General features: G+C 48.8%; 1 protein-coding gene across 1 annotated transcript in view; it reads left to right on the top strand.

Moving 5' to 3' along the window:
• Nucleotides 1-11,384, top strand: part of SMNDC1 (survival motor neuron domain containing 1) — a 13,104-nt gene extending 1,720 nt beyond the window's left edge. Inside the window, exons 2-6 of the mRNA XM_018562573.1 lie at nt 535-656; nt 1,552-1,694; nt 3,161-3,322; nt 7,233-7,386; nt 11,090-11,384. Coding sequence (XP_018418075.1) covers nt 537-656; nt 1,552-1,694; nt 3,161-3,322; nt 7,233-7,386; nt 11,090-11,227 — 717 coding nt within the window. The 5' untranslated portion in view covers nt 535-536 and the 3' untranslated portion in view covers nt 11,228-11,384. The remainder of the gene's footprint in view (nt 1-534; nt 657-1,551; nt 1,695-3,160; nt 3,323-7,232; nt 7,387-11,089) is intronic.
• Nucleotides 11,385-23,395: the final 12,011 nt, after the last annotated feature.

Raw genomic sequence — 23,395 nt, 5'->3', positions numbered from 1 at the left:
GGGGCGCAGTGATATCCCTCCGCCATGGGATCACCTGTGGGGCGCAGTGATATCCCTCCGCCATGGGATCACCTGTGGGGCGCAGTGATATCCCTCCGCCATTGGATCTCCTGTGGGGGTGCGGTGGTATTCGTCCGCCATTGGATCACCTGTGGGGGTGCGGTGGTATCCCTCTGCCATTGGATCACCTGTGGGGGTGCGGTGGTATCCCTCCGCCATTGGATCACCTGTGGGGGTGCGGTGGTATCCCTCCGCCATTGGATCACCTGTGGGGGTGCGGAAGGGGAATGTATCCCCTTCCTTTCTATACTCTGCCCACCCTGTACTGGAATCGCACAGTTCTGGGGTCAGATACTACAACTGAGATTAGTAAAACCCTGACCCTATGTAACCCCTCCCTTTCTATGCTCTGCCCCACTCTGTACCGGAATCACACAGTACTGGGGTCAGATACTACAACTCTGAGATCATTAACTGGTTTGCATACAAAATTCTAACAAAACACAAAGTAAAATCTTAAATTCTTCTTTGCAGAGATGGCAGAAGAACTCGCTAAACAGTTGGCCGGCTACAAAGCCCAATTCCAGCAGGTGGAGGCCGCGCTGACCGCCGATGGCGACAATGAGGATTTGCTGAAACTGAAAAAGGATTTGACGGTGAGTGTGCGCGCCATGAGGCCGCCTGTCATGTACTGTTCTCTTTATGTGACCGCTTCAGACCGCACCAAGTAACAAAGTGGCAACCCATCCCCGCAGCTGTCCTTTTTGTTTCCTTCTACATCGGTTATTGTTTCAGGACATCATCAGTGGTGAGAGGCGCTCATTGCGCTCATCTCTGTACTAGAAGCACGCATCATCTTAAAAAAAAAAAAAAAGTTTTAGTACATAATAGATGCTTATTACTAGGGATGCACTGATACCGTTTTTCGGTATCGAATACCTATATTTCTTTTTCCGGTACTCGCCGATAACGGAAGTCCCGTTAAGGAAGCCAGGCGGCGTGTAAAGACTCGCCACCCGGCTTCCCGATTAGCAGGGAAGCCGTCTCCATGCTCTCTCGTCGCCAAGTGACGAGGAAGCATGGAGCCGGCTTGCTGGCCAATCAGGAAGCCAGGCAAGTAGCTTTCTGGCCAATCAGGAAGCTGGGGGGCGGGTAATGACTCGCAGTCCGGGTTCCTGATTGGCCGGGGAGCCGGCTCCATGCTCCCTCGTCACCAACGCAAGCTCCAGTATCGGACTAGGCATCGGAGCATTTGGGTGAGTACAAGTACTCGCCCAAGTACTCTGTAACAGCACCAATACTATTGCTCAGGATCTGTGCATCCCTACTTACCATTTTTATTTATTTTTTCCTTTTTATAATGCTTTTATAAAGTACAGGAAATGACCCTGTGATCCTGCCAGAAATCCACTGGGCTCCTAACTTCCTGTAGTGAGCTGACAACACTGCCTCTGCTGTACTAGCCTGCCTTGCCACCAGGAAACGTGCTGAATGTCAAGCTTCAACCACAAATCTGCACAATCTCAATTTTTTTTTTCCCTTCAATTTCAGGAAGTCATTGAACTGACTAAAGACCTCCTCGACTCCCAACCCTCTGAAGCCCCCGAAAATGCAGATGGCCAAACCTCTGCCGGCGGTACCCATGTCTGGAAAGTGGGGGATCGTTGTATGTCAGTTTGGGGGGAAGATGGACAGTAAGTGGCGTGCTGCATAGTATTGGTTTACCATATGATGTGCTGGGAGTCGGTAAGACCTGCTGGGATAAGGCTTGTTTTCCATTGTGAGCGGTACCAGTGTGTTAGCCCTTTAGAGGGCATGCAGGGAATGGTATGTCAGTGATTGTTTAACAGAAATGCCGACTTTATTTATTGATGTGTAGAGGGCAATATTTGCAAAATGCACTTTAATCTTCATTTTAGGGTAGATCAGTTGTGCGAAAATTAGGAGTGTATGCCCATCTTAGTTGGAATACTTGGGGTCTACTTTCCTTTGTCCCTCCCAATGCACATAAGAATTCCTTCTATTTGGACAAATTCACTGAATTTTTTTGTCCGTAGTCCTCTCTAAGGTCACGGGAGGACATTTACTATGTCCTCCTGTGACCCAAAACTCAGCATATAGCGGGTTATTGCCTGCTGTATGCTGCCAGCGCAGAGTCGCGCTGCAGCTGGGAAAGATACCAACAAATATTGTGGGGATCCAACCCACTGCCTGATTGTCAGCTGGCTCTGTCCGCCCTCTCTGTCCGCCCCCCCCTGCCCTCTCTGTCCCTCCAGTGAGCTCTGTAGGAATAGAAAGAGGGGAGGGGGGGAATCCCTGCAGGGGGAGGTGACTGGCAGTCACTACTCTATGCAGGGAGAAGATTGTGAATGGAGTGATCAGTAGTATGTGATTGGTCAGTTCTCGATCAATAGAGCCGACGTGTGACCGCTACACACACACCGCACGCCGGCTCAAATTATGGGGACGATTGCATTTCACTCATCCCATATTCCACCTTTAAATATGTGTGAAGCAGAAGGGGCACCACACCAATGGTTCTTCTTTTCTTACAACATAGAATGATGTTTTCTTGACACATCTGTGGAGTAAGAGGGCCAACGTGTTTCACGGGTTCAAACCCTCCCCCCTTTATCAGGGTCTCTATATGATAACTTCAGAAGTGGCTGGACTGGAGTAAATATATATCTATTGCATCAGATTAACGCCAGTGGATTGTGCTACGATCTGTTGCTGCTAATATGTGATGAGATGTTTGAACCCCTGAAACGCGTTGACTTTTATTCCTCTGATTTTCAGTAACGAGCTATTCTCGCCATTGGTGTGGCTCCATTACTGTTTCCGGCCTATTCCAGTTTTTATTTCTGCCTGTGCCCCATTTAAGCTTTCTCCATCACCTCCTGCCTGTTGATACTGTTGTCATCAGGAGAGGAAGTGAGGGGAAATCTTTGCAACGGAGTCCCAGATGGCAGTAGAAACACGTCGGGCGTTCTAATCCTAGTTCAGTCAAAACTAAGAAAGAAGTTCTACTTTCACTTTGATAACTAGACACCGGCAGAGGAGGGGGGGGGGGGGGCTCTTGGATTGCACTGTATGATGTTGGCGTCATGCTGGGTTGCAGGCCATTACTCACATGCTTACAGCCATGATCTCTTTACAGGTGGTACGAAGCCGAGATCGAGGAGATCGATGAAGAGAACGGCACCGGGGCCATCACCTTCATGGGTTACGGAAACGCCGAAGTCACGTCTCTGCTCAACCTGAAACCCGTGGAGGAGGGAAGGAGATCGAAGGAAATCAGCGGCAGCCTACCCATGTCAAAGTGCGTATGTCTTCTAAACTGGCGCCATTTTTCTGTAGCTGTATCTTAAAGGAGAACTATGAGGGGGGTGCTTTTCACTCACCTCATAGTTCTAGCCGACCTGTGACAATGAGACTGTCACAGGTCGGCTCAGTAGTTTGGGAGGTGAGCGAACACATACCGGCGTTCGCTCACCTCTCGATCCTGTCACAGCTCTCTGCCGTGACAGGGGAGGGGCTGGATTTCCCCCTCCCCGCTCCGATCCGCCAACGCTGACTGGCGGAACGGATGGGGGAGGGGGCGGGTACAGCTGGCTCTGCCTCTAGATAGGCAGAGCCAGCTGTCAGTCACGCAGCTGGGCGGATCCCGGCACAATTGTCAGGATCCGCTTCAGCTGCGGCGTCTCAGTATACCGCGAGCTACAGCTGAGCCTAGGGTGACGGGAGGACGCTAGTTTGTGTCCTCCTGTTACCCTAAGGAGAACTATGGGGGAAAAGCCCTGACCCCATAGTTCTCCTTTTAACTGGCTTCTGCCGACCCTGTTCCTTATATGTGGTAGCACATCGATGGGCTTGAACGTTGAGCTGCCACACATATGCCTACAACCGGCTTTCCATGTGTGCGCTCGTCTCCTCCAGCTCTATGACTGCACTGTCACCCTCCGCTGGCAGTCACTGCTTATGATAGGGAGTCCATTAGATGGGGTCCCAGCCAGTCACACTTCTGCTGTTGTGAGCTTTTAAAAGGCTGACTGGGAAGGGTTAAAGAATAATTAAACTCTCAGGGTAGATCTAGCCCAAAAAATAACAGTTACCAAAAATGTAACTGAGCCTCCGCTGCTCGCTCCCGTCTGATAATCTGAAGCTAGATGAAAGTAGTCACTCGCACTCCATGATATTAAAGTCAGTGCTGTTTATTGACTGAGACAACACACATCTCCTTTGCTAAGGAGATGTGTGTTATCTCAGTCAATAAACAGCATTGACTTTAATATCATGGAGTGCGATTGACTACTTTCATCTATCTACATTTCACGGAGGCATCCGTTGTCACTACCGCACCCACCGTCACAAGTCCTCAAGCGTCCCAAGTCCTCTAGCACTCCTTACCGGAAATCCCAAAGAGGTTGAACGGGTGCTGGAAATGACAGCGGATGGCGCCGCATATAGAACAACTGTGGATGTAGACTTCACCAGGCACGACAAAAACACATGGGTCAGTGCCAATCCATTTAATGATGTCACTCGGAAAATCAAGCGCTTTCGGGGGCCACTCTGGGGTCCACTCTGAGCCTGATGAAGGGGACCCTGCGTGGCCCTGAAAGCGCTTGATTTTCCGAGTGACACATCATTAAATGGATTCGCACTGACCCATGTGTTTTGTCGTGCCTGATAATCTGAAGCTTCTCGAGCAGCTGTGCAGGGTAATGGGACGGGCGCATGCGCAGTAAAGATCTTCGGCGGGGAGAAGAGGAGACACACAATGGCACAATGGAGGCAGCAGCCTGCGCTAGATCAGAGACCGGCACCAGCGCTGGAGGGATTGCTGAATACAAGTGGAAGGAAGATTGGTTCAAGGGGCTTCATTTAAGGGAAGTTCTTAAAGGAGAATTATGAGGAGTGCTTTTCACTCACCTCATAGTTCTACCCGACCTGTGACAATGAGACTGTCACAGGTCGGCTCAGTAGATCGGGAAGTGAGAGAACACATACCGGCGTTCACTCACCTCTCAATCCTGTCACGGCTCTCTGCCGTGCCGGGAGTGACTGGATTCCCCCCTCCCGTGTCCGATCCGCCAGCGCTCACTGGCGGAGGGGGGCGGGTACAGCCTCTAGATAGGCGGAGCCAGCTGTCAGTCACGCAGCTGGGCGGATCCAGACATAATTGTCGGGATCCGCTTCAGCTGCGGCGTCTCAGTATATAGGGAGCAGTAGCTCGCGGTATACTGAGCTTAGGGTGACGGGAGGACGATAGTTTGTGTCCTCCCGTTACCCTAAGGAGAACTATGGGGAAAAGCCCTGACCCCATAGTTCTCCTTTAAAGCAGCGAGGGGGGGGGGTGGATTTGTCACTTTAAAGCCTACTTGATCTTTGTTTAAATCAACTAAATACATTCTAGGTGCATCAAAACAAAGTTTTACAGTTCATTTTTTTTAGAACATCCTATCCCCTACACATTGCTGCAGGGAAGGTCCCTTGCTCTCTGTGGGGGAAGCACTGGTCCTTGCAGAGGTCTGCCATTTCCCTTAGAACTAAAGCTCTCCAGTATGGATCGGAGCTTTGCTGATTGCAGAGTTATAGATCTGACTTAACAGGGGACTTGTCAGGACACTACAGAGGCAACTGCTTTCATACATAGAGCAAGAGTCTTACAGCTGCTGGCCGGGGACAGGCTTTTCTACTCAGGATGTGTCTAAAGCTGCTCATACACCTTACAACCATTGCACGCCTTTCGTTGTGCGATGGTTGTAAGGTGATTAAAATGTCGTACGACTTGCGCATCTTGGACAAAAAGATCGTACTTGCGATCATCGGAAGCCCTCCCCGCCAAGGGGAGGGCTTCTGATGATTGCAGTGCTGAGCGGGCAGTGTGCGCTTGCACACCCCTGCCCGTGCGGCATTCGTCTTCTGAGCACGCCACTAACCCGCCGACAAACGGACGATTTTTCGGCATGTTCTCCAGCGTACTCGGAAGACTAAAGTCGTGCGGACGTACAGTAGAAGCGGTCGCACGCTGCCCATACACCTGCCAATTATCGTGCGATTGCGGGGTCACCCACAACTATCGTACCATAATCGGCAGGTGTATGGGCACCTAAAAGAAGACAAACCAAATACTTTGCACAGCTTTTATTTTGATGCACCTGCCGGCTAGTTAACTGATTCAGACTGAAAGTTTATTTGGGCTTTCGAGGTTCCTGACCTGGCTGAAGACTTTTCTAAAGTGAAGCCATGCTAAAATACAGGTACTGGGGTCCAATGACCGCCCCGGGTCTCCCCTATCAATCAGGAGCCAAGTGATGTGGTTCTCAATCTTGTAATTGCACATGCGACTAGGACATGTGACCATGCACATCATCTCAGGGGAAAAATAATGCCGTTCCCTGAGATCTCGTGAGATTTAGCAGTTTACAAATTAGATTTCCCAGCCATGCAGTGTGATGTAACCTTCCCAAGATGCATCTCTTATGCACAGGCTACATCACTAATGCCTAGGAGGACCAGAAAGTGTAAAAAAAATAATTGTAAGTAAAATAAAAATATGTTTATATAACGAATGTAAGATGATTTCATATCGGCATGCAGAGCTGAATGCTAATGTGATTTTTTTTTTTTTTTATACCGCGAGCAGTAGCTCGCGGTATACTGAGCTTAGGGTGAAGGGAGGACGCTAGTTTGTGTCCTCCCGTTACCCTAAGGAGAACTATGGGGAAAAGCCTTAACCCCATAGTTCTCCTTTTAATGAAAGGGGGTATACTTTTGACCTAGTGATAGCCAAAGCAATAGATCATAGCAGAAATGTAACAATTGCTCTGGTCCATGGGCAGTGGCGTCACAAGGGGGTACGGCTCACACCCAGGTGACACCATTGGAGGGGTGACACCAAAATGACCGACAGCCATTTTGGTGTCCCTACCTTCTGAAAAGTCGGACGCTCGGTCCAGTTTCGGGAGAGAGGAGGGGACCCGGTGGCATACCTTATCCCGCCGGGTGACTGTCCCCTTCTCTGCCGGTGTCCATCACCAAGATGGCCGCCGACAGGTATCAATAAGATCGCCGCTTATGAGCTTTGACGTCACGGCGGGGTGACACCCGACCTCGGGACGCCCCTGTCCATAGAGGGATGTACAGGTGTGAGAGCTGAACTGTTCACACTGTGGGGTTGAGATGTGCCCGCCTGGATCCTGACCTTTTGTGTAATGCTTTTACAGGAAAGAACTGATTGCCCAGCAGAGGGAATATAAGAAGAAGAAAGCACTGAAGAAAGCTCAGAGGATAAAAGAACTGGAGCAGGAGCGAGAGGATCAGAAATCGAAATGGCAGCAGTTTAATAACAAAGCGTATTCCAAGAACAAGAAAGGACAGGTACTCTCCCATTCGGTACTGTTAGAACAAAATGCTTGGTCCGGCGTTGTCTGGTAGTTACAGTGTATGTAATCCCGAGCAATGATCTGCTCTTTGTTCCACTTCGGTCTGTTAAATATCCCATTGAAAGCATTTTCTTCTATGTGTTCAATAAGTGATCCTGCCAGGAATCCAGTCAGCCGATAGCTCTGTTCTCTTCTTTCCTGTACTGCGCTCGGATCACTTACCTTATTCCCAGCGCACTCTACACAACAGAACACCCATGTATAGTTTGTCCCAAACACTCACTTTTGCTGGACAGCTCGGTCTGCATTATACCAGGTAGCCGAGAATGTTGCAGCGCTATTTTCTTATTGCTAAAGCTCCGTGTCCATGCGTTGGAACACCGCTTGACCAGTAGGGGGAGGAGTTGCTGCAAAACTCCCCATTCCATATTTGCTGAATGGAGTCCTTCCTGTCTCTTTATATAAAAGTCCTAATTTAAAACGGGGACATGATGTTCTTAGTTATGGCTGCCTGTAAAAAAAAATGTGACACCTCCAGCTTGTCCCCTCATCAGACTGTGTACATTGTGTCCTGGCAGTGGATCTGGCTCACTCAGAAAGGGCACTAATCAGCTCTGCAATGCTAATCTCCCATAGCAAGCAAGCTTCTCACTTTACCGCTACAGTAAACAGAACTATAAATCGGAGGGAGTCAGGCTTAGGTGCCCTCGGACTGTAATATATTGCAGCTTACCAGCCCTTAATGTGCGGGTGCATTTCTATTTTTTTTCCCCCTATTTATTCTCTTTTTAAGGGTTTAAATGCAGTCACATGTAATAAGCACCTTATAGTTCATAAGGCGTAGTACAAGACATTTGTGTACTTTGAAATCTGAACTCCAGGATGGTTTCTAATTTTCACCATCACTTACTGTCTCTATGCACATGTTAAACCTACCTAGTGTTTGAGTACCGAATTTGCCGGCGTATAAGATGACTCAGCGTATAAGACGACCCCCTACTTGTTGTGTTAAAACATAGGTTTTTGGGCTATACTCGAAGTATAAGACGAATATAGCCCAAAATAATGTTTAAATGCACCCACTAACATCCATGGCGGTATTCCCGAGTGTGGCTCGGGGTTAACTTTCAGTACCATAAGCGGTAACCCCGAGCCACACTCAGGATTACAGTCTCTTACCTTGTCCACGATCCCCGCTGTGTCCTCCCGTCTTCCGCTGAGTCAATCACGGTAGGCTTTGCATTCATTAATACAAAGCCTGCCGTGATTGGCTCAGCGCTGTATACTGTATGTAGCCAAAGTTACATACAGTATACCGTATCCTTCCGTATAAGACGACCCCTGATTTTGGGGATGTTTTAAGGTTTCAAAAACCGTCTCATACGCCGGCAAATACGGTAAGTTGCCTTCTATAGAGTCAGTGATGTCACTGCTTTCATGGAGAAACTGCAGGTATGTCTGGGCACCGGAAGGCTGTATCATTGAAGCACCAACATCCTTTCCGAAGCCACTGGAACACTCAAGTATCTACAATTTACGCAGCACTTTGCACGTGCAAATGCACATCAGTCCCTGCCCTCATTAGGCCCCGTTCACACCTTTCCGTTTTGTCGGGCGTTCAACGCTCTATGAACGCTCTACAAAACGTACAACCATGAAAATCCCATTGTTTTCTATGGGTCTGGTTCACACCTTTCCGTATTTCCGCCCGTCTGAACGCCCTACAAAAGGGCTGACGCCCAAACAAGTACATGTACTTCTTTGGGCCGTTTTGGAGGGCGTTTTCCATTGGGACACAGCCAAGTAGCCTTCGGAATCGCGCGACGGTCGCGCGATTTTTTTACCTTGAATCGCGGTAAAAAAAAACGCGTGACAGACGTGCATGCGTAATACGCCTAGGTGTGAACCCAGCCTTAGATTGGGACTTTACATTGTAAGCTCCCTCAAGGACCCTATCGCACACGCATGCATACACACAGGGCTGATTTAAACAGGAGCCAACCAGCATATCTTTGAGGAGGAAACCAGAGTATGCAGAGGAAACCCACACAAGCACAGGGAGACCCTGCAAACTACTTGCAGATAGCGTCCATGCTGGGATTTGAACCGGGGACTCAGTGCCGCAATGCGGAGGTGCTAACCACTACGTCAGTGTAGGGGGAATTTCAATTCCATTGCTGCTATTACAAAATGTACAGCTGCACAGGGGGAAGTTTTAGATTGGTGGCCAGGAAACATGCGGGCATGGCTAGGCATAGGAATAAAGCACGGCCCTTGCATGGCTTTGGCAGGGGAAAGACAACCGGGTGCTTGCCGGCAAGGAATGTGTCCTCTCTCTCCAACCAAACGGTAATATAGTAATGGAAGAATCCGTCCGCACTCCATTCCACACTAAACTAGTTTATTGAAAGTACGTCGGTGACACTTGAGTCCTGCGCGAGGTCCACCCCCTCTGCATAGCTTATACATAGGAAAAGGGGGACATTGAGCCCTTTATATGCAGGATTGCCGGAGTCATTTCTCTGTGGCTACTGCACTGTATATTATTATTATTATTACATAGTATTTATAGAGCGCCAACAGTTTGCACAGCGCTTTACAATATAAGGAAGACATTACAATACAATTCAAGACAAGATGGTAAGGAGGGCCCTGCACCTGAGGGCTTACAATCTAAGAGGGAGGGGCCAGTGATACATGAGGAGGGAGCTGTGTGGGGGATGATTTGTTTGAGAACGTGATAGTTCAGTGGTCAGGTTGAGGTGGGATCGGCTTCCCTGAAGAGATGAGTCTTTAGTATATAAAAAGATGATGTTGCTTGAAGGTAAAAAATGTAATTTCTAAAAGTGCTTTTACATTTCTGGCCGGAGTTTATCTTTACACCTGTAGATAAAATAGTGCGACTCTTGTCTAATTACAAGTAGCACCACCCAGGTCTCGGAGATATTTTACATGTTGCCCACAGTGGCCCCTTTTGTGCGCCCCCTGAATTTGCTTTTAGGGCTAGTTCACACAAGGCACGGAGCAGTTGCAGAGCAGGTGCAGACCGGATCAAAACTGCGTCCAATGTATTCCAATGGTATTTTTTGCTCCAGTTCACATCGCAGCATGCAGATTCAGAGCAGGTAAAAAAAACTGCAGCAGGCCCTATTTTACATGCTCTGGATCTGCAAACGCATCAAAAACGCATGCAAATGCCTGGAACGCACTGAAAGCCCATGTTAAACAAAAAAAAAAAATTTTTTTTTTTTATTTAGCCAAAAATGCATCTAAAAGACTAGCGTGCGTGTGCAGAAACCTGACCGGATCTGCTCTGCATTTGGTGTGAACAAGGCCTTAGTTTACTACGGACTCAACTTCACCAATTTCTGCGCTAAGCCCCACTAACTGTCCCCTTGTCCAATGTGGGCACCTCAGGGGTGTAGTCTGACTGTCATCGTGAGCTAAAGAGGGAGGATGGGTGACTCGCCCTGAGCAGAGTCTTTCAGTACTCTGGGAATAAAATGGAGAGGTAGAAAAATCGGGTGTTTTTTTTTTTTTTTACTTCAATTGCTGATTTGCTGCGGGTGATTGGTCGGCTTGATCTGATGTGATGGACGCAAGATGGAACTGACCCTTTTAAAATGTTTTAAAAATGTCCGTTTGCCTTTATGTAACATTTGAGTAACGTGTTCCTTCTTTTCTCTCCAAATCATCAGGTGAAAAGAAGTATTTTTGCCTCTCCGGAGAGCGTCACCGGCAAGGTTGGAGTCGGCACCTGCGGCATCGCGGACAAACCAATGACACAGTATCAAGACACTTCCAAATACAACGTCCGGCACCTGATGCCCCAGTAACACGCACCACCTTCACCTTTTTATCCTTCTATTTTTCTAAAACTAAATTATTTGTCGTCATATGAAGATTAGCATGGCTCTCTGAGGATTCGGTTGTAAACAACAAGGATTTGGGTAACAAACGGGCAGACTTTTGTGTTAACGCGCGTTGGGCATTCGAGCAGGAAGCGTATTTGGCATCGGCAAGGTCTTTGGTGTCTTTCTCAGCCCGCGCGGAGCACTCTGCAGGCGCAAAGGAACTGCAGATAACCAGGCAGGGAGTATTCGGCACTTCAGTTCCTCTGCGGCTGCTGGTTCCGCACACAGCTGGGTTGCTATAGGCGGTCTGAGCGGTTCTGATGTTTCAGCCAAAACCAACATCACCATTTTTCTTCTTACTATTTGCAGCACCAACCTAGAACTTGAAGGCTGAACCCACCCAGCGCTGATGTTTTTGTTGGTCTGTGGTTGCTGGCATTTGCTTGGGAGGGGGCTAGCTATCTTCTGGCGCTGGCCACATACAGCAGCCAATTAAAAATGGTGTCCTGCTTCTCCGACGGATACCACATGATGCAGTATAACGGGGAGTCTGGCTGCAAGAGATGGACACCCACATTAAGGCTCCTTATGGAAGAGACAAACTGCTGCCAGGAAACATTGCCACCGGAGTTTTCAGGGTGCTAAAAGAAGCGGGAGAGTGATGTAACCCACTAAGGCCAGACAGACTGCATCATAAGGTGCCATACCTTAACTTCCATGTTAAAATCCTCCTGACGGGGCTACCCTACGAGTACCCAAACTTCCATGATATAGGACCTGCCTTCAGAGTGAATGGTCACCAGACCACATGTGGTGTTAAGTGGGGGGTTGGTTGACGTGTCTAAGCCCGTGCCTGTGACTATACAGGCTTTCAGGGGGTTTGCATAGGAATTTTGGATGGGTCTAACCGTTCTGTCTAAAATATTATTTTGTTGTGGAAGGTATGCCGCTCGAGTGTGGGTACACTTTTAAGACCTGGGCAAAGTGACAGGTTCTCTTGTATAATCTACCTACTGATATTTGCTTTCTGTTGTTCAGTCCATGGCAAATATCTGGTCCTTCAGGGTGCCCTCCTCCCAGCATTCAGCAATGTCAGTCTCCAGGCCTGAACACTATCACAGGAGGAGGAAACTAACCCTGTGTAAGATCCTGCATGGAGGTTCAGACTTATGGCTCTCTCAAAGGAATGGAACGGGGGGGGGGGCATCGCTGAATTGGCATGGGAAGTGGAAGGTTCCCATTACACGAGAGCCTGTCGCTTTACTTTGAATGGTCTAGTTAAATCTGATGCATAAGACTGGAACTTTAGAATTGTCTTGTATAATGTTTTAGGCTCGCAGCTTCCTTTATACTACAGAGCCAAAATGTGTTCTGCCGAACTTCCACTATACAGCAATCTGCAGAGGACCTTCATCTTTGTCTTGTATATGTCTTCCTGCACATTTTTACTAAATAAGTTGAGTTTCTTTCGTCGCCATTCTTTTCTCTCCCGGCAGAGTTATTTCTGTTGCCACGGGATAAGACCCGGTTGTGCTTTGCTTTCTGCAGAATATTACATTGGGGTTGGTGGTCAGTGGGGTGCGTCGGTGACATCCCCCTTACATTGGTGGTCAGTGGGGTGTGTCGGTGACATCCCCCTTACATTGATGGTCAGTGGGGTGCGCCCGTGACATCCCCCTTACATTGGTGGTCAGTGGGGTGTGTCGGTGACATCCCCCTTACATTGATGGTCAGTGGGGTGCGCCCGTGACATCCCCCTTACATTGGTGGTCAGTGGGGTGTGTCGGTGACATCCCCCTTACATTGATGGTCAGTGGGGTGCGCCCGTGACATCCCCCTTACATTGGTGGTCAGTGGGGTGTGTCGGTGACATCCCCCTTACATTGATGGTCAGTGGGGTGCGCCCGTGACATCCCCCTTACATTGGTGGTCAGTGGGGTGTGTCGGTGACATCCCCCTTACATTGATGGTCAGTGGGGTGCGCCCGTGACATCCCCCTTACATTGGTGGTCAGTGGGGTGTGTCGGTGACATCCCCCTTACATTGATGGTCAGTGGGGTGCGCCCGTGACATCCCCCTTACATTGGTGGTCAGTGGGGTGTGTCGGTGACATCCCCCTTACATTGATGGTCAGTGGGGTGCGCCCGTGACATCCCCCTTACATTGGTGGTCAGTGGGGTGTGTCGGTGACATCCCCCTTACATTGATGGTCAGTGGGGTGCGCCCGTGACATCCCCCTTACATTGGTGGTCAGTGGGGTGTGTCGGTGACATCCCCCTTACATTGATGGTCAGTGGGGTGCGCCCGTGACATCCCCCTTACATTGGTGGTCAGTGGGGTGTGTCGGTGACATCCCCCTTACATTGATGGTCAGTGGGGTGCGCCCGTGACATCCCCCTTACATTGGTGGTCAGTGGGGTGTGTCGGTGACATCCCCCTTACATTGATGGTCAGTGGGGTGCGCCCGTGACATCCCCCTTACATTGGTGGTCAGTGGGGTGCGCCGGTGACATCCCTGTTACATTAGTGATCCCCCCCCCATTATAGTGCCTACATTATACTGCTCTCCATTATAATGGTGCTCATCATCATAGTAGTACGAAGAATCCCCAGTGTGACCCTTTTGTCCCCCATCAGAAGCGCATTCCTTCTTCCATATGCAGAGGAGCAGCCAGACATACCACGAATCCTCCTCCCTGATCCATCTCGGATGCTTGTATGCACCGTCCTATACAGGAACCTGGGATGGATGCTAGAGGTGAATAGCAGGACCAGTACAGAGGGCTTTGTTTTGCTGCCGCTTCCCTGCAACACTCTGCAGATGGGGGGGAATGCATCTGATGGGGGTAAGCAAGGCAGGATGCTATCTACCCATCATGTAGCTGCGATAACCTGTTGCTGGGCCCCGTCTTATATGAGGCAAGTGACTTTGTGCCATATGCCAGGACAACAGGAATGGCCACCTCTGTAGAAGGATAGAAAAACCTGAAGTCCTGGCGTGAACTAGAAAGGAAAGAACACAACAGATGTAGTAATTACAGGGGAGCTGTTCTAAGACACATCATGGTGTCACCTTTAACCACAACAGTCATTTAAAGGACCTCTGACATTGAAGAAATAATTTTGTTATATATATATATATTTTTTTTATTTTTTGTCACATTAAGCTGAATTCCAGGCAAACTGCTTCAAGTGACACATTGAAAAACCTATTAGGAAAGTTTTATCTGCCTAAGGATTTGTATTTCTGTCCTTCCCATCCAGAGATTTACACATCACACCCCTCTCTGACAAGGGCCATTATGTCACATGACTGAGTGTGGCCCATCTAGTGCCTGATGCAGCACCCTCATCCTAAGGATAGCTCCTTCAGTCACATGACCGAGTGAGGCCCATCTAGTCCCTGATGCAGCACCCTCATCCTAAGGATAGCTCCTTCAGTCACATGACCGAGTGAGGCCCATCTAGTCCCTGATGCAGCACCTCATCCTAAGGATAGCTCCTTCAGTCACATGACCGAGAGAGGCCCATCTAGTGCATGATGCAGCACCCTCATCCTAAGGATAGCTCCTTCAGTCACATGACCGAGTGCGGCCCATCTAGTCCCTGATGCAGCACCCTTGTCCTACCTTGGACCGAATCAATTAGGGTAAGCAGGAGACCAAGTACATGCCACCACACGGTCAGACTTCATCAATAGGAAATCTGACTGCTTGTGGAGGGCAGAAAATACATTTCACACCCCTTCCCTTTTCTTTTAATGATATTGTTAATATATCGCCTATCAATGTAACAAAAAATAGGACTTTTAATGACAGACGTCCTTCGAAATGAGACTTTTTTTTTTTTTAAATGTGTACTGAGACTGTCGCAGCAAGTTTTTTTTTTTTAGTCCGCCCGTTCTCACAAACCTTTACAGTTGTTTTACTTGCAGCAGTCAGACGAGAACTCAGTCCGGGGTAACTTGTTGTTTGTTTTTTTGTAGATAAGTCATTATGTGTATATACGTGTAGTGGATTGCGTGGCGTTCCCACCCATCCGAGGTCCGGTCTACGCCACGCCGCGTCCTTTGTGTAAATACACATGTGCACTCTGTATTTCTGATCTCTTGTACAGTCGGAGGTGTCTCTGCTTTCTGGCCGATGGGCGCAGTAACATCACATCCACAATGGGATGCTCACATTTATGTACTGGTCTGTTTTCCATTATTATAATTGGCCGCGCTTTGTGGAAGAGCCGCCATGTTCGGCGAGCATTTCAAAACCATCAAGTAGCTAACCTGAAGCTCCAGTCCGGGCAGAATACACCGGCATGGACGTGCTGATTATAGACCCGGGCACAAGCTTGAATATGCTAATGTCATTTCAGATCTCTTGCACAATATCAATAGATCAATAAAATGATCCCTGGTGATCCTGCCATGAAGGTCCTTGATTTAAGCACCCCCCTGTGTCCAAATTGTGGCAGTCACCCTGTCTCATTTCTTGACAGGCCCATCTTTAACGTGGGGCAAAAGAGGCAGTTGCCCTGGGCCCAGTCATTGTTGCCGGGCCCAAAGCAGCTGCCCCTTGAGCCTGCAAAAGATACGCACGCGGCACCGTTCTATGTACTATGGCAACAGCATCACATACTGTTGCTCTGCCCTATGCCGTGTAGCCTGACCATGTGACGTCTCACGCTGGGTATTGTCTCGCTCTGACGTCTGCTCCTGCCCGCTCTGCAGGAGGACGGCATCACACGAGGGAGGCTTCTGAGTAACGCGTGTGACGTGACAGAAGAGTGAGATGTGACATCCGGACTGAGCTACTGCTATACCACCAGGGCAGAGGCTGAGCTGCTGGGGGGGCATTGTGTATCCAGTCATTGCATGGCAGGGGTGGGCCAAGAAAATATTTGACCAGGGTCCAATCAGTAATAAAGATGGCCTTGGCCCTTGATGTGAGCTACAGGCATGATCCACCGTGGTCACCATCGGGGAAGGCCAGTGCAGAGCAAGGATGTGTAGATGACGCCGAAACGAGTGCATGTTGATAGGACCGGGATGAATAGGGCGGAGCCGATCAGCAGAACTGAGATCGTACAGAGGATGAAAACTATGTTACCATGCGGAGTAAAGTGTGTGTGTATACTACCTAAGTTTTCAGTGTCTGAAGCCAACCTTCCTTTTTCTTATTATCGATGCGAAAGTAAAGAGTTTGACCTTCCAGTTTTCCTTCAATGTTCAACTTTTAGGTATTGTGGCTTTAAACTCAGGAGTCAAATCCTAAAATTGCCTTCAGGTCCCTTTTACCTAATAACAGAAATGTCTCTTATTTGTGTGTCACTCGGCTGTAGATCCTCCAATCATCTCTGACACTGTCCTTCCTTCTGGAGGGGGGGCTACGTTTGTTCCCCATGGTCCCTGTGTGTGTTGTAAAGTAGTCACCGCTCCAAGCTCGCTAACGGGATGGACTACAATCTGAGTATAAATCAGTAAACTAAAGATGAGATTGTAGTCCATCTCGGGGGGGAGGAGCTTGGAGCGGTGACTACTCTACAACACACACGGGGACCATGGGGAACACAAGTAGCCCCCCTCCAGAAGGAAGGACAGTGTCAGAGATGATTGGAGGATCTACAGCCGAGTCATACACAAATAAGATACATTGTTGTTCAGTGTTAAGGTTCACGAATGTATTTTTAAAGTTCAACTCCTGAGTGTAGTGTCACTTTAAGAGGGCTAGGGGGGACCATTGGACTGAATGTTCCTGCAGGTCAGACTGCAGCTGCCAGAGAAGGCGATTCTGGTTGGTCACAATATTGTTCTAATTTGGGTCTCTGATAAATAAGCCGCAATGATCTACCTGCATCAGCATTCTGTTAGCAGGTGGACACCATTGGCAGTAGACATGGCTGCCTGCGACATTTCATTGGTTCTAACTGGAAAGCGGGTATGCGTAAAAATAAAAACTGTGCAGACATAAAGGAACGAAGAATGTCAATTGTGTTTTTTGCAATATTGCATTTTTTTTAAACATTTGAAGAAATTGAAGTTACGTTATAAAGGGTCAACAAACCCCTTCAGAATGATTTCATGGGGATAGCAAGTTCCTCCTTGAGGGTCATTACCGTAAAGCATTTTTGTGTTTTTGATCATTGCAAAAACGAAGCAAAGTTTCGTCACAATTGTCATAAAAATAACAATCACACCGCAGGATTTTGCTATATAAAACTGGTAACAAACATGAAAAATAATAATCAGTAAATCTCTGTTGCACGCACATTTCCTCCTGCTTTCTACTTTTTACAATGCTGCAAGTCCTGAAAACTAGCAATTGATCTGCCCGAGATCCGGTTTATAACTTGTTTGAGCGACAACAGTGCTTTTGCTGTGCTGAAATCCAAAAAGTGTCAGCCCTGCCAACATCTATCCTGCTGAACTACTGAGCGCCTCCCCTTCTAAGGGAGAGGAGTTCCATAATCTAGCAGAGGAGTTACAGAGGCAGGGCTGATAACCCCGGATAACATACCTGTGAGCAAAGGCAGTGGTGTCACAAGGGGGGTGCGGCCCGCACCTGGGTGACACCATTGGAGGGGTGACACCAAAATGACTGGCAGTCATTTTGGTGACACCCCCCTCTGAAAAGTTGGGCGCTCGGTCAAGGACTGAGAGCCTGACAGTTGCTCGAGAGGAGGGGACCCGGCGGCATACCTTACGTCCCCTCCTCTCTCTGCTGGCGTCCATTACCAAGACGGCCACCGGCAGGTAACAGTGGTACCGCGCGTGACGTCACTGCAGGGTGTCACCCGGTACCCGCACCAGGTGTCACCTCGCCTCTGAGCAGAGGCAGCGTTGTGAGCTCACTGCATGTACCTTACGTTATGGGAAACATTATATGCTCTCCGGCTTCCAGGCGCCTCGAGTTCCATCGCAATATAGAAACAGGTCAGACGGGTTTATTAATTCCAATATAGAAAAAAATGGATTTCAGGGACAACCAGCATCTCTTTTAACAATGTTTCCAAGCATTTTGCAGCCGGTTGATACTCTAGCAAACTCTTGTATATGTGTCACTTGTATAGCATTAATTTCCTCCTGTGCTTCAGGCAAGGAGACCTTTCTCTATGAAACATCCGCATGGAACCCAAAATCCTGCAGGAAAGGAGCACGCCTGATAGTGCAGGAAAAGAGCACGCCTGATGGTGCGGGAAAGGAGCACGCCTGATGGTGCGGGAAAGGAGCACGCCTGATGGTGCGGGAAAGGAGCACGCCTGATAGTGCGGGAAAGGAGCGCGCCTGATAGTGCGGGAAAAGAGCGCGCCTGATAGTGCGGGAAAGGAGCGCGCCTGATAGTGCCTCTAAAAGAGCGCGCCTGATAGTGCGGGAAAAGAGTGCGGGAAAAGAGCGCCCCCGATAGTGCGGGAAAGGAGCACGCCTGATAGTGCAGGCCATTGCTGGTTTAAGCTAAAAGAGGATGTTTATCGTACTCTCAATTGTCATAAAATAAAAGTGGATGTTGTAAACCACTGACCACCCCCCTTCCCTCTTCCCAACCGGGTTTCGTCTGGCTTGGCACGTCAAGGGGAATAACGAATGTTTTGTTGCAGTTTAATATAGCAGAATGTTGCGGTGTGATTGCTGAATTGTCACTGCAAGGGGATCTCCGGCTCTGTCCCCGCACGCCAGCTGCCTATATTTGTCGTTACTGCTCTACCTGTCATTTATGAGCATTTCATGGGGATGGTTTCAAGGGAACGTCTTACACCTGTTTCCAGGTTCTGCTCTAGGAATAAGCAAATTTAAACATCTGAAGAGTGATGCATTGGCGGCATACCGAATATTTCGTGAATTTCCATTTAATCGGGCCTAACGTTTTCTGACAGCCAGCCATGCCCATGTGGTCTGCGAAGATTACTGTGTGGAGGGGTGAGGAGGGGTAGTCCGGGTGGATACAATCTGCCGGCAGGTAAACATTTTGTGCTGGATGGTGACATTTTTTTGTATAACAAGTGTGAATTTCTGTTTTGTATGTATCTTTTTATGAAATAAAGTTTTAAAAAACCCGAGTTGTGATTGCCTCTTCAGAGAGCCATTGTTTGTGTTGTGACCTTGTAGAGCAGTGACACGAGTGTCCGGGGGCTTCTTCAGTGGTTATCATGGCATCAAAGTGTTTGTGTACAGTATGTCCAGCCAAAATGTATTTTTTCCCCTCCGTCGTCTTCTAGGACAGCATGTGAGATGTGGAGGTGCCCCCCTCCCCCCAACAGGAAATGCGTCAAGACCACCTTCACAGATGACTCCTCAGTTTGTGTTTGGCCAGAGGAGATGCGTTGCCATATTGTACATTGTTTTAGGGGGCGAGGTTCCTCAATCTTACGGGCTGTGCTGGGTCCCTTCCCATTAATACTTTCCCCTCTCTTGCCTTGTGGCCAACAGTTGATCTTCCTTGGCGCCGGTGGGAGGCAACCTGGTTACACTCTCCCCTTCCGTGCCTGAGGAGGGCCTTGACTGGGCTTGTAAGTTTCCCTTTGGCTGGGCACATAGGCTGTGAGGTCTGCAGGCTCGGTTAGAGAGATTTCCCCTTCATTTACTATCCTGTTGACAATGGGTTTATCAGATTGGAACCTGGAACTGGGACACACCGAAATGAAAATCTAAAGGGTGCGGCCCGCATGGCATCAGGGCGATGTCCTGGCCGGGCCTCGGGCCCCATAGCGGCCGCCTGGGTCGCTATGGTGATTGTTACGCCACTGGTTCTATCCTTTCCCTATTCTACTTTCTGAGTTGCTATTGCAGGTTCACTCTCACTTCCTGTCTGGTGAGATGGAAAAAATAGTTTCCTTTCTCTTCCACTGAGGGACTCCGGATGTCTTTGGGTTATAATGCCACCTACAGGAGGATTGAACGCTAGTAAACAAAGCCCAGGATGACCCCGGCTCCTTGTATTGGGTTTTGCTGGCGTCCTTGGAGGTTGGACGTCTTTAGCTCTGAGGTGAAACATACTAACCTACTTTTTAGCACCTTTTCTACTTCAACATTTTTAATGGGAGATCCTAATCCTGGTTTTCTCTGCTTTCGAAAAATGCAGTTTGAACCCATTAGAGGCATTTCTCTCTCTGCTCTTGCCCACAAGGTCGCTTTTCTTGTAGCTATGACCTCTGAGGTGAATGTCTGAACTGGCGGCCTTATACTGCAACGAACCCTTTCTGGTTTCGCATAGGGATAGCTGGTGTTGAGGCCGCGGACATCCTAAGGTAGTTTCTGCCTCTTACCTCAACCCGGACATTGTTCTTCCCTCTGTCCCACTGCACCTACCCAAAGGAACATTTCCCTTCATTGTCATCCTGGATAGACCCCAGAGAAGTGCACCAGCTTCTCGTTCCACCATCTCCAGGTGGCTCAGGCACAGGCCATTAATAAAACTTGTGGTCCCAGGGACTGGGTCCTACCGTCTCCTGTCCAGACATACTCTAATTACATCAGGGAGCACTTCTTGGGGTTTTTGGAATCGAGCAACTGTTTCTCAGATTTGCAAGGCTGCCACTTAGTCTGTTCGCACGTTCTACCAGGCGGACTTTACGGCCTCATTTGATGCAAGCTTCAGACGTAAGGTCCTTCATGCCGCTCTTTAAGGGCTTATTCACACCATTTTCTGGTGCAGATCTGCAGACGCGTTGCTATGTGTTCAGCGCGTTTTTACCGTGTTCCGGACGCGTTCCGCTTTCTTTTTCTTTTGTTGACTGGGGCTGTCAGCTGTTAAGTGCGGTGCGTTTTCGACGTGTTTTTGATGCGTTCCCGGACCAGAGGAAATATAACATGCCGTATTTTTTTTCTGTTCGTAACGGACTGCGCTGGTGAGAACTGGAGACCATAAAACACATTGGGATGCATTTTTAGCGCAGGAGCGAACTGTTCTGGTCCAGACAGAATCTGGACATCGCGTGAGCAAGCCCTAAAGGAGAACTATGGGGTAAGTGTTTGTTTTTCCCCATAGTTCTCGGGGTCACGGGAGGACATAAACTAGCGTCCTCCCATGACCCAAAGCTCAGCTGTAGCTCGCGGTATACTGAGACCGCCGCGGCCGGGACGGATCCCGACATTACTGTCGAGATCCACCCAGCTGCGTGACTGACAGCTGGCTCTGCCTATCTAGAGGTAGAGCCAGCTGTACCCGCCCCCTCCCCCGTCCGTTCCGCCAGTCAGCGCTGGAGGATCGGACAGGGGAGGGGAATCCCTGCAGGAGCCGTGAGTGACAGTCACTGCTCTGCAGGGAGATGATCGAGAAGTGAGCGAGCGCCGGTATGTGTTCGCTCACTTCCCGATCTACTGAGCCGACCTGTGACAGTCTCATTGTCATAGGTCGGCTAGAACTATGAGGAGGAGTGACAATTACTCACCTCATAGTTCTCCTTTTAAGTTGCTCTTCTGATGCAAGCTTCAGCTGTAAGGTCCTTCAGGTCGCTCTTTAGGCTGCAGGAAGTCCTCTTCTCTGTTTTCCTGGGTCCATCAGCTTTTGTTTGCTGTGTTGCCATTCCCTCAGTTGGACTGCTGGTGGAGGTCCCGATGGTGAAAGACTTCCTGTGTCTCTCAATGGAATTGTGAACTTACAGTGAAATTCCTTTCGAGGAGTCCGATCCCTCTTTGTTTATGATCATGCTACTGCTTTGCTGCAAAATGCATGCTGGTGATAGGAGGGGTTATCTGGGGCTGTCCTACAGTTGCTTTTATTTTGATATTTTTATACCTTGTGTCTGCTTCTTGCCTCGCAGTGTTACACGGGGAGTCAGCTGACTTGAACAAAATGCACTCACTGTTGGGCTGTTATCTTATCTCACAAGTTGTTCAGCAGAAAGCAGCACTCGGTCCTCCCTCTAGTGTCAAATCTGCAAATCTCTACATTTTAATGTTTTTTTTTTTTTTTTAAATGACAGGCCTGTTCACAGAGGAAGAAAACTTGCTGATGCGTTTCAGCCACACACGGCCTTAATGACTCATGACTATGACTGAAGCCATATATGGCTGAAACACGTCAGCAAGTTTTTTTTTTTCCGCTGTGACCCATTTGTTTGATATTTAGTAAACGATTGAAGCAAGAAGCTGAGTGCCGTGATTTAGTATGTGCTAAATTCCAGCACTCGCAATTTAGTATATGATGCACTACAGCTACTTGTACGTTAATGTGCACTGCAATGCACGCTCATTGGAGAGTATTTGCAAGGTGTTTCGGGGGCCCATTCAGAATGCACCTTTTTTTTTTTACCTGGGCATGCTTTTTAAAATGAGTGGCACTGCAATTGATGACCACAGTGATAAAATGACTCGCATTATGCTGATCATGTTCAGATGCGTAATAAAACATAAATAGTATACATTCTTCCTCTGTAAGGGCTGCAGTTTCATCCTGGCACCCCCTCCCCCCACAGGCTAAGACCACCGGTTTTCCATTCGCGGGACTGGGCAGGCCAGGAAAACCGCTCAGCTTAAAACGTTTAAAGCCGAGGATTTGTGATAATCTCCAGAGAATTTGTCTATAGAAGGAAATATCGGCTTCAGGGAGGAAGGCGGTTGCGCCGTTGCGTAATATTTCAGGTTGCCGTGTCCTCAGCTAATCCCCAATTTGCAGAAGTCTGAAACAAACAATGAAATCCATTTTCTTTTTTCTCTAAACTTTTCAAAAGTTGGTTGTAGATTGAGAATCGTCGTACAATTGTCGCTCTTCTCATGCGGCCGGCGCAGCTTCTACTCCTACTTTCATCATCTTCCTATCTTCTCATTCTGAACACAGAAACCTTCCTGTTCTGGGAAACCTTTACAGCTGGTACTCTCGGTACTAAGAGATCAAAATCTTTTGATGATGTTGTTCATTCACAACAAGACGATATAAAACACCCGACGCATTTTGAGGCTAGAAGGATCTCCCCCCTTCTTCAGGCATCATGTGGACTTGGGAGCAGGGGCGTATCTGCCGCGAGGCAAACAAGGCGTTTGCCTGGAGCGGCAGATTCGCTGAGAGCGGCACCCCGAGTGTTCCTCACCTGGATGGGATGACGCGGGCGTCGGCCTGGAGTGGACGGCGTGTGCAGATGGCGGGCGGCGGTGATTTACGGTGAGTCTGTAAGCCCGGGGGAGGGGTGCTGTCGGAGAAGCGCAGGGTCAGACCGGGGGGGGGG

This window comes from Nanorana parkeri, unplaced genomic scaffold (genome assembly GCF_000935625.1).
Source record: "Nanorana parkeri isolate BGI_ZX_2015 unplaced genomic scaffold, ASM93562v1 scaffold585, whole genome shotgun sequence".
Classification (NCBI taxonomy): domain Eukaryota; kingdom Metazoa; phylum Chordata; class Amphibia; order Anura; family Dicroglossidae; genus Nanorana; species Nanorana parkeri.
Note: the sequence above shows the minus strand (reverse complement) of the source record. Positions and strands in the feature narration are given on the sequence as shown.